Raw genomic sequence first — 12525 nt, 5'->3', positions numbered from 1 at the left:
AGGTCACTTATACAGTTAGGTCCAGAAATATTTGGACAGTGACACAATTTTCGCGAGTTGGGCTCTGCATGCCACCACATTGGATTTGAAATGAAACCTCTACAACAGAATTCAAGTGCAGATTGTAACGTTTAATTTGAAGGTTTGAACAAAAATATCTGATAGAAATTGTAGGAATTGTACACATTTCTTTACAAACACTCCACATTTTAGGAGGTCAAAAGTAATTGGACAAATAAACCAAACCCAAACAAAATATTTGTATTTTCAATATTTTGTTGCGAATCCTTTGGAGGCAATCACTGCCTTAAGTTTGGAACCCATGGACATCACCAAACGCTGGGTTTCCTCCTTCTTAATGCTTTGCCAGGCCTTTACAGCCGCAGCCTTCAGGTCTTGCTTGTTTGTGGGTCTTTCCGTCTTAAGTCTGGATTTCAGCAAGTGAAATGCATGCTCAATTGGGTTAAGATCTGGTGATTGACTTGGCCATTGCAGAATGTTCCACTTTTTTGCACTCATGAACTCCTGGGTAGCTTTGGCTGTATGCTTGGGGTCATTGTCCATCTGTACTATGAAGCGCCGTCCGATCAACTTTGCGGCATTTGGCTGAATCTGGGCTGAAAGTATATCCCGGTACACTTCAGAATTCATCCGGCTACTCTTGTCTGCTGTTATGTCATCAATAAACACAAGTGACCCAGTGCCATTGAAAGCCATGCATGCCCATGCCATCACGTTGCCTCCACCATGTTTTACAGAGGATGTGGTGTGCCTTGGATCATGTGCCGTTCCCTTTCTTCTCCAAACTTTTTTCTTCCCATCATTCTGGTACAGGTTGATCTTTGTCTCATCTGTCCATAGAATACTTTTCCAGAACTGAGCTGGCTTCATGAGGTGTTTTTCAGCAAATTTAACTCTGGCCTGTCTATTTTTGGAATTGATGAATGGTTTGCGTCTAGATGTGAACCCTTTGTATTTACTTTCAGTGAAGTAGGTGTATCTGTCTCTAAGTCAACAGTAAAGAGAAGACTCCATGAGAGTGTTCTGGACTTCAGTTGATGTTGTGAACGGGTTCTTCTTCACCAAAGAAAGTATGCGGCGATCATCCACCACTGTTGTCAATTCCTTTTTTCTCAGAATGTACCCGACTGTTGATTTTGCTACTCCAAGCATGTCTGCTATCTCTCTGATGGATTTTTTCTTTTTTTTCAGCCTCAGGATGTTTTGCTTCACCTCAATTGAGAGTTCCTTAGACCGCATGTTGTCTGGTCACAGCATCAGCTTCCAAATTCAAAACCACACACCTGTAATCAACCCCAGACCTTTTAACTACTTCATTGATTACAGGTTAACGAGGGAGAAGCCTTCAGAGTTAATTGCAGCCCTTAGAGTCCCTTGTCCAATTACTTTTGGTCCCTTGAAAAAGAGGAGGCTATGCATTACAGAGCTATGATTCCTAAACCCTTTGTCCGATTTGGATGTGAAAACTCTCATATTGCAGCTGGGAGTGTGCACTTTCAGCCCATATTATATATATAATTGTATTTCTGAACATGTTTTTGTAAACAGCTAAAATAACAAAACTTGTGTCACTGTCCAAATATTTCTGGACCTAACTGTATGTATGGGTAGATACATTTCTTCTCAGTGATGGTAGAATTTAATTGATCATTATTTCTGATGTTGTTCCATTGCTCGCCATCAGGCCCTCATTTTTTCACCGTTGCGCACCGTATCTCCGGCCTCTTCGTTATAGGCCAAGACTTCCACTTTATTGGTTCCAATGCATGGTGGCGACTTTCTCCATAACCTTACAACGTGCAATGGCCAGGCTGGAAGTAATGGTCTATAGTGAAGAAAACTTAAATGTAGTGTTCTAAATAAAGGACGAACAAATTGAGTAGTACTCACACTCTTGTTGTTTGGATCTTGTAACGGATGTTTGGCTCCTGACGTCTTTAGGAATTAAGGTGCACATTACAAACAAAGTCGAATCAATGATCCATGAAGTAGGAAATTACAAAAGCGTCACTTTTCATTCATAAAAAAAATATTGTTTATTGAAAAATCTGAAAACTTATGGTATGGAATGGCAGAAATAAGAGCACTGGATAGCAGGCAGTGAGCAGCGTGGTAGCCAAAGAGGTGAGCAGTGATGTATTCATTTTTTTTGTTTTTATTTTTTATATCTTACATCTACTATGCCCTGAAGTGTTCAGAGATCCCAGAGCATAATAAGGAGGATTCAATTTGAAGCAATTTATTCACGGCAAATCGATTTGTATGGGAAAATTCGACAAAGCCAGTGACTTTGAATCTCAAATATTCGCTAATCACTAGTGATGAGTAAATGGTAACTTTTCATGTTGGGATTATTTGTAATGAATCCCAAAGTACTATTCCGGTATTCATGACAAATACTAAACCCAATTCAAGTCAATGGGGAAATGGAGCATTTTTCTTGCCATGACGAATACTGGAATAGTACTCGGTATTCGGTAAGCATTATCTGAACATGAATAGTTACTATTTGCTCATCACTACTAGACACTAGTGATGAGCGGACCCATAGATAACAGAGATTTGTGGGTCCAACCAGGTTTAAAAAAAAAAACAAAACAGTTCAGGCCCGGTATTGATCCCGGATATCTGGCCAGATGCCAGTCCCCATATAAGTCTATGGGGACCTGAATCAGACACTTAAAGTAGTGATAGAAGGGATAGGGAGATTGAAGCAAGTCCTTCATACTTACTAGTCTCCACACAGCTTTATGCTGCTTCCGGGGCTACTCATTTTACTTTCAGGCCCGCTCATTATCCTCATGAATGTTCACTGCTTCCCTGATACACTGGCAATCCCCACGGCTCTGGTTGCAGTCAGATAAAGCTTGTAGACTGTGAGTCCTCACGGGCAGGGACCTCTCTCCTCCTGTACCTCTCTGTGCCTTGTATTCTTTATGATTATTGTACTTGTCCCTATTATGCATACCCCTTTCACATGTAAAGCACCATGGAATAAATGGCGTTATATTAATAAATAAATAATAATAATAATTAAAAAAAGCATAAGGCTACAGGATGCAGCCCCCAGCCGTGCGCTTATCTTGCCTGTGTATGAAAATCAGAAGAACCATATGCGGCTTTTTAAAAATTATTTAAATTTATTTTTTTTAAAAAGCGTGCAGTCCCTTTTACAGTCTGGGTCCACCCATCACTACTAGATACCAACGGCAATATCCGTTTTATTTTATCCTCACATTGTCACATTCCGTAGGAATCAAGACATTTTCATTTACCTACAAGTGTGAAATAAATTGCACAGTATTTGTTATGCGCTATGTGTGGCACACTGCATTTTTATGCCAGCCTTGACACATTCACCTCCAAGTTCTGATTTTCTTATGAAACTAAATAAAGCAATGCCTTCCAAGAGCAAAAGTATTTTCCTTGTGTAAATATTCAATATAGATCATGATCAGACATGACTGTCTCACACGCCATGCTTTGATAATCCTAGAGGAAAATAATAATCTTTGCGGGGTAAATTTTACTGGGGTGTTCTCGCTTGGATGCTATATTTAATGTACCATGTAAAACCTGTCAGCAGCTTTACAAGCAAACACATGCTGCTTTCTCTGTCACAATCCCAAAATCAATTTTCAAGCTGTGAGGTGTAATGGTGCCATAACTCTGTCATACCCGCTCCGTTTTCTAACACTTATTACAGTCAATAATTTTTACTCGCATCTCCAATCTTATTTCGCCCACTGGTGCCGGACTCCTCTGCCAGGACACATGGTGCGTCTGGATTCAAGGTCTCGGTACATATCAACGGTATTACACTTGTTTCAGCTGTGGGCAAAGAATGGGTTAACAGGATGATTTTTACATAATGTGATTGTTAGGCCCAACACAATACCATAATCACACTAATGATAAAAAAAACTAGAAAACGCTTAATTATGACTTATTTTGAAGATGAGCAGCTGCATGGAAACACAGAATTTCCCATTCTGCCATCTACATTTTCTTCTAAAGAAAAAAAAAATCTGGATTTATCAAAAAAAGCAAAACGATAATAATTGTAATGCTTCATATACTAAAATTGCAAAAATATTAAATAAAAATGCAAAAAAAAAATAAAAATAGCTAGAGGAGTAAAAAATATTCAACTACAATATTGGGAGAAGAAATATCAGAATAATAATAAAAAAAAAAAAAACACAAAAGAAGCCACACACGTATGGAAGAATATTAAATCTTTGTCATTGTAAGGAGTGAGACACAACCTGGTGTAACCCCGCTGTGCATCTTCTGCCCATGGAGGGAAGTAGGGAGGCAAATTACATTCTCCCACTGTCTGTCTATTTATCTTCATCATATCCATATGGGAGAATTATAATCAGAGCAGGCAGCCTGTTATGAGCAGATTTCTTTCAGAGAACTATGTATCAATCAGCAGGAACAGTCATCAACAAGCTACAAGGAAGATGTCATCTGATGTCACCGAAATAAAACTGTGGGAGAAACGATCAGCGACACAAACTATTTAGGAAGTAAAGAACCATAATGAAGGATTCAGGAGACAATCACACCACAGACTGTCCGGAAATAAATACAAATTTGGTATTATTTTCTTTCAATCTGTTGCAATTAAATGCACATAATCTTCATTGTCATCAGTTTGTAGCATACAATTCTGGGATGACAGGTGCAACTATAGTATTTGAGGATACACAACATATCTATGGGATATCAAGTATATCCCAAGAAAAATTAGCGCAGACCATTTAAAGGGTTATTCCCATCTCCAAGATCCTATTCCAATATTTAGTAGGCGGAATAATAATAATAATAGGAAATACCTCCAATTGGAAATGTAGTATAGTTCTCCTGATATAGCCATGTCTCTTACATGTGCAGGCCATTGCAACTTAGGTATACATGGTTAAGACCACAAGCAACTAACTGACTGTCTGTCTGTCATGAGTGTATCTCACTCAGGGGAGACTCCAGATCCACTGCTGTTATTTAATAACATCGCCTTCCTTGTGGTGCTGTAAGAGTTAAGCACCCTTTCCTGCCTGGCTGCAGGCTTTAGCTGTCAATCTCAGGTTCGGCTCTTTGAGCTCACTCCCCTTCTCTATTTATGTCATGTGATCTGATCACATGGTGCCTGTGAGAGAAACTGAATCCTTATTTCTATGTGGTCCACTATGGAAGGAGTCTGTTCTGGAAGAAGTCTGTCATGTTGTATGCAGCTGTGGTGTTTGCTGCACTGAAGCCGCCTTGAGTGTCTTTTCCTTGCAAGTCTATTTCCCCCGTTTGTATTCCTTCCCTGGTGTTTCTGTATTGTCGTGGCGAGTCTATTGATCTCGTCGGCCTGCTCACTAGCCAGGGTAGGTGTAGGACCAGCTGAGCAAATTAGGTATCTTGCTTGTGACAGGTTGAAAGAACCTGTATAGGAATGATAGGGAGCTCAGGAGTCAGCTTGAGATGAGTTCAGGAGGTGCCCCCTCACCGCTCTCCCTAGCGGCAGGGACCTCCATTGTATTGTGACCCCTGTGTCCCCTGTGTGTTGGAACATCTTCTGGGGGTTTACCAGGCACCAGTAAACCCCGCTAGTCATGTGCGTGATACTGTCACTATACAAGTGGTCGTAAACATGGATACCTAAAATGCAATGCCCTGCACATGAGGTAAGAGACATGGCTATATTAGGAGAACTATACTACATTTCTATTTGGATGCATTTGCTAATATTACACTTACTTCATATTAGGATAGGATCTCCGAGATGGGAATACCCCTCTAAGTTCATCCAGATATAAGGACAATTTTTCATCTAGATTGTAATCCGTATTGCATTTGTCTTTATACATCAACAGTAAATAAAAGGCAAGACCAAACTTAATTGCCTGAGTTAATAATGGTAATGATCAAGAAAAATCGGATACTATATGACTAATAGGATCTGAATTTTTTTGCACACCCCTAAACAGTGGTGGCGTAACTTGAAGCTCATGGGTCCCAATGTAAAAGTTCCAATTGTCATACAGAAAAACAGATGATTTTCATCCATATTGTTATCCATATTTCATTTGTATGCTAGCTGTGTGTCAATCGTTTTTTTGATAGTTAAATAGATTACAACAGTTAAAAAATGTACAGGACCAAATACAGTTTCCTGTGTTAATAAATGCAATGCATTAAAAAAATAATGACTTTTTGCTCACCCATAGACTTCAATGGGCAAGCCTCATCTAAAATATGGAAGAGAATATTGCATGGTGCAATTCCACAGACACTTAAGGAAACCTGTCAGCAGCATTTTGCAATGTAAACTAAGGACAGCATGCTGTGAGGGTTAAAAAAGAAAAAACATCTGTGTTTCCCTTATCTGTGTCCCAGCTATTGTTTACTCATAGTATAGGGTTTATTACTCTGTGATTAAAATTGGTGTGACTCCTCTGCACATACACAGCAGTCCAGCATGACCCTTGCTGTGATTGACACCTCGCAGTCAGTGGACAATTTCTATAGAAAGCCTGGTGTGGGCGGGGACAGCTCTCAGCTTTGCTACACTCAATTCTGAGATAAAGTCAGAATGGCTGCACACGGTGATCCAAGATAAATGTGGTTCATTTCAGAATCTTTTTTCCTACATTATGCTGCTCTCCGATGAAGTAGCAAAAACCTGGTGACAAATTCCCTGTCAAAAAAACTCATCTGAACAATCTTTTCAATAACATTGGTCAGTGTGGTGTCTGCTATCCAACTGTAACACAGACAGCACATAGAGCAGCCATAGCTTATACTTGATGAATTTATTGGCAAATGTAAAATTCCATACCATTTACCATTCCAAGATAAAAGACAGCATTCACTAGAGAGCATCCTTTTCTGAAATGATCAGTCATATATTCCAACCAGTTTGCTTCCAGACCAATGATGGCATTCTTTTCTCTTATCATCTTCATGGGGATTTTCACTGTGTAATATTTTCTGTACCTTTGTTGTGTTTTCGGTTTATTAAAAAGAGCCAAAATCTCCGATTCTGAAAAAGAAAAGATGACAATTTGATTTCATATAGACAGCTGAAAATTATTAGTGCAGAATCCATACAAGCACTCTAACCATACATCAAGGCAAAGAGGGTACAAACTACCCTGTCTATCACTGATGGTTGGCCAGTTAAGAGCGACTAAATTCCCAGTGCAATATATATATATATATATATGAATTGATATCAATGTTTTTAGGAAGATGGGGGACAGCATGTGGGCCCTTAATAGTCCAATACTCAATAAAGTATCAAGAGTTTAGATCTAGCTAAATGTTTATAAAAGGACTAAATGCATAATCTTAGAAGCCATAATCCGTCTAAACTTACGCTTTTTCAGGGCCTGTTGTGATATTCAAGAATTCTATAATAGTGGTAAACAAAAAAATCGGAGTTCTAAATACAAGTTTCTTTTTGTTTTACAATGAACAGTTTACTGTTGTGCCAATTTTTCTAGGGTATTGAAAAAGAAAGGTTCAGTAGGACATTCTACTTAACACTAGAAAGAACTTAAATTTACTATGGTATTTGCCCTAATGTGTCTTTATTTCAAGGCTGTGTCTATTGTAATGTTTTTTTTATTCCTTTTTATTCCTTTGTTGTGTTGCTTTGTGATGATATCACAATAGCCTGTGTTTTCATTTGTAAGCGTTATTATGGAGATACAATAGACTATGGGGCTGATTCACCAAGTTGTTTCTGTGGGGCCCGGCTGCAGCGGTCGCCTCAGGGACTTCACCCCACCTTTGGGGATGCCACAGGGTCTCCACTTAGTTATTTCTGGCAACAGGTATGTTGAATTTATATATATATATATATATATATATATATATATATATATATATGAGTCGTGACGCCACTCGCGGTTTGCGGTCAGGGTTATGGGTGACCGCCACTGCAGCTTTAACTAGCGTCTGGGGCGGATTGAGTCTGCAGTCGGATGGTGTTGGCTCCCGTGAGTGAGGCTAGCCCCAGGGCTCGGGTGTGTAGAACAACAGGTCCCAGAATAACTCAGTCTCAGTCTGGAAAGTCTTTCAACTTGTTTTTACTCCCTTTTTGATGTTATGTGAGGTACCCGGGCGATGCTGAGATTAAACCAGGTGGAACCAGGTATCCTTTAGGCCGGTGTAAGGGTAACTGTTAACTCGCCTTCCTAGCACTTCTTGTTTCGGATAACCCCTGACTTGAAGTATTGTGGGATTCATCCAGGGAAGTCGCTACTGCCTTTTCTCCCCTTTCTGGCCCGTTTGCCGGCAGCGTGGACCAAGTGAGATGGCTCCAGGCTCGATCCCTCTTATGGGCGCCCTCGTTGCTGCTGAGGCTCGGACTCTGTATGGTTGGTGAGGAACCTCTAGTCCCTCCACCTGCAGGTTTAGCAGACCACTAAATGGATGTCCACTCTAGGGACCTGTTCCCCGTGCGTGGCTAGTCACCAGAGTCCCCGTACTCGACCAACTGACTCCTTCATTATCTTTCTGACTGACTTGCTGGTAACCGATCTCCCCCGCTAACGGCTATTTCACGTGCAGGGTCTGACTCCACTGTGCGCGCTTCTGCGTCTCCTAGCAACCACGCTCCCTATCAGACTGGCCCACCTCCTCTCCTAACAGCCGCTGCAACCTTAGTTTCCAGGCCCTCCACTACACCCCTTGCTGAAATGTGGAGGCAAGCCCCCTCTTGGGTCTGCCCAAGGTTCCCCTCTCAAGGTGTGGGAGACCTGGTTGCTATGTGTCTGTGCGAACACACCCTATTCCGGCCTTTAGAATTACCTGGAAGTACCGCCCCAACATGGGTGCAGTACTCAGTGGTGCCTGACCAGGTCAGGGGTGCCACACTTCTGTCATAACACTGCTTAAAGCATTGCAAAATTTTTGCACAATTTGAAGTTCCACAGAAATGTTGTGACTTTTGGTGGTTTTACACCAGTCCCTGCTACCTTTTTGAAAAATGGACAAGTGGTGTACATTGTGACAGAAATGTGAGCCAACCTCTGCCTGCCATGGTGGTGGTCAAGGACAGATGAAAGATACATTTTAATTGGTGATCAGCGGACCCGTGGATACCCAGGATCGGCAGGTCCAAACGTTTTTGGTTTGGTTTTTTTTTTTAAAAAAAAACAGTTTGGGCCTGAAATTAATCACGGATATCTGGCCAGACGCCGGTCCCCATACACATCTATGATGATCCAAATCAGGATGTATTTTAAAATAGTAGTAGAAGGGATATGGGGATTAGTGCAAGCGCGTTATACTTACCCGTCTCCCACGTGGCTGTATGGCTGTAACGCTACTTAACCTCATGCATATGCACCGCTTCCCCTGCCCACCAGCAGTCCCAGCATCTGTGATTGGTTGCAGTCAGACCGTGCCCCCACACTGTGTAACAGCATGTCTGAATGCAACCAATCAGAGATGCTGTGTGTGTCCTTATCATGGTGTAAAATAAAATAAATAAATTAAAAAATTGGCGTAGGGTTCCACCATATTATGATATCCAGCACAGATAAAGCATATGGCCACAGGTTGCAACCCCCAGCCATGTGCTTATCTTGGCTGTGTATCAAAATAAGAGTGACTCTATGCAGCTTTTCTTTTTATTTTAAATGATTTAAATAAATAATTTTAAAAAAGGCATGCAGTCTCCCCAATTTTGATACCCAGCCATGATAAAACCGACAGCTGGGGGCTGGTATTCTCAGGCTGGGGAGACCCATAGTAATTGGCCCCCAATACCCTCTTTCACCCCTTAATTACCTGCAAACACCTTGTTCCTATATAATCCATACGAAGTTCCACAACGATTCTAGCTCTGCTACATACTAAAGAGAAGATTTGCAGGCACAGAAAATGTCTGCACACTGTAGCTTCAGGTAGAGAATGGCTGAGCTGCAGCAATGAGCAGTGACATCACTCAGTTAATCTGCATCTCCCAGCAAAATATCACAACACTATCTCATCAAAACCACATTGTGTTTTGATGCTTTTTTTGCCAGAAGATGCAGATTTGGTGCAGGAATATGGTGCATAAATTTCAGGACCAAATCTGCATCTCTTGGCAAAAAACCTGCAGTTTTCTGCCAGGAGATGCAGGTCTGGGAACTCAGTGACCTCAGTCACTGAGTTCACCTGAGGTGAGGTTACTGATATTAATGAGGTCACCTAAGGTCAGTTTACCTGCGGTCAAAGCTGGAGTACTGAGTACCGAGCTGAGTGATGTCACTGCACATTGCTTCTGCCTGAAGCCACAGTGTGCAGACATGTTCTGTGCCCACGTGATGTGCCTTTAGTACGTATGTAGCAGAGCCAGAATCATCATGGGACCTTATGTAGATTACGTCAGAACTGGGTGTTTGGGGTTAATAAATGTGTGAAAGAGGGTGTTGTTTTTGCATTTTATTTCAAATAAAGGATTTGTTTGGTGTTTATGTTATTTCTTTTCACTTACAGATTAGTAATGCGGGGGTTTCATAGACACCTCCCATTACTAATCTAATACTAATTTGGGGGAAGCCTATGCCAATTTTTTTATTTATTTATTTTTACACCATGATGGGGGCACTCACACAGCGTCTGGGATTGGTTTCAGTCAGAAACACTGTCACACAGGGTGGGGGCACGGTCTTGCAACAACCAATCACAGACAATGGACTACTGCTGGGCGGGGAAAGCAGTGCATATGCATATAGGATGATGAGTGGCCCTGAAGTTAGTATGAGCAGCTCCAGAAGAAGTGTTACAGCCGCGAAGGAAACTGGTAACTACAATGAGCCTCCTTTTCAATCTTTTATTTTTTTTTCTTTATCCTTTTTTTTTTTTTTAAATTACCAGGGTTGCCAGATCCGGATAGGTACTCAGAGTTCCCTGAGAACTCCAGGCCTGGGGTGGGTGCATGGGTACTTGTGAATCTGCGTGAATTCGGTCTTTTTCTGTCCAGTTCCTCTGATAACTACTTTTAATGCATTTGGCTCATCTAAATATACAGTTACGCTGCAAAATTATAGTAAATGAGCATTCCTAGGAATGCTCGTTTCATGAAAATCTTGCAGTGTAACCAGGATGCCAATCACCCTATGAATTAGCAAAACACTTGTTTGGCAGTTGAAATTACTTTTAAAGGGGTTATCCCACAAACAAAGTTCACTTTAATTAATAGATTGTGGAATAAAAATAAGTTCTACAATTGGATGTGATTAAAAAAATGTTCCTGTTTTGAGATAATCTTACACTGAATAAAAATATAAATGCAACTCTTTTGTTTTTGCTCCCATTTTTCATGAGCATTAACTCAAAGATCTAAGACTTTTTCCATGTACACAAAAGTTTTTTTTCTTTTTTCTCTCAAATATTGTTCACAAATTCTCTAAATCTGTGCTAGTGAGCACTTCTCCTTTGCTGAGATAATCCATCTACCTCAGAGGTGTGGCATATCAAGATGCTGAGTAGACAGCATGATTATTACACAGGTGTGCCTTAGGCTGGCCACAATAAAAGGCCAATCTAAACTGCAATTTAATCACACAGTACAATGCCACAGATGTTAGAAGTTTTAAGGGACCATGCAATTGGCATGCTGACTGCAGGAATGTCCACCAGAGCTGTTGCCTTTGGAGACGGCTTATGGTAGAGAAAAGAACATTCAATTCATGGGCGTGTCAGAGAATTTTACAGTACATCCAACTGGCCTCACAACCGCAGATCATATGTAACTACACCAGCCCAGCACCTCCACATCCAGCATCTTCACCTCCAAGATCATCTGAGACCAGCCACCCAGACAGCTGCTGCGACAATCAGTTTACATAGCTAAAGAATTTCTGTGCAAACCACCTCAAGGAAGGTCATCTGCATGCTCGACCTCATTGGGGTTCCCACCTGACGAAACCCCACCTAACCAACTTGAGTGTATGGTGTAGTGTAGGTGAGCGGTTTGCTTCAACGTTGTGAATTGAGTGGCCCATGGTGATGGTTGGGTTATGGTATTGGCAGGCATATGTTATGGACAACAAACACAGGTGCATTTTATTGATGCCATTCTGAATGCACAGAAATATCGTGACAAGATTCTGAGGCCCATTGTTGTGCCATTCATCTACGATATTCACTTCATGTTGTAACATGATAATGCAAGGCCCCATGTTGCAATGATCTGTACACAATTCCTGGAAGCGGAAAACATCCCAGTTCTTGCATGGGCAGTATACTCACCAGACATGTCACCCACTAAGCATGTTTTCGATGCTCTGGATTGGCATATAACTTACTGCCCATATCCAGCAACTTGGCACAACTACTGAAGAGGAGTGAACCAACATTCCACAGGCCACAATCAACAACTTGACCAACTCTATGCCAAAAAGATGTGTTGCACTGCATGAGGCAAATGGTAGTCACACCAGATATTGACTTGTTTTCTTACCCCCCGACCTCACCAATACTGTAAAACTGCATATTTTTGAGTGGCCT

The 12525-nt window shown here is 41.1% G+C and overlaps 1 protein-coding gene across 1 annotated transcript in view; it reads right to left on the bottom strand.

Annotated features, from left to right (window-relative positions):
* The window catches only part of RFTN1 (raftlin, lipid raft linker 1), a 562445-nt gene that overhangs the window by 113431 nt on the left and 436489 nt on the right, over positions 1-12525 (bottom strand). The window contains exon 6 of the mRNA XM_075315305.1: positions 6854-7057. Coding sequence (XP_075171420.1) covers positions 6854-7057 — 204 coding nt within the window. The remainder of the gene's footprint in view (positions 1-6853; positions 7058-12525) is intronic.

The sequence above is a fragment of the Anomaloglossus baeobatrachus genome, chromosome 6 (genome assembly GCF_048569485.1).
Source record: "Anomaloglossus baeobatrachus isolate aAnoBae1 chromosome 6, aAnoBae1.hap1, whole genome shotgun sequence".
NCBI lineage: Eukaryota > Metazoa > Chordata > Amphibia > Anura > Aromobatidae > Anomaloglossus > Anomaloglossus baeobatrachus.
This window is presented reverse-complemented; position numbering and strand designations above follow the sequence as displayed.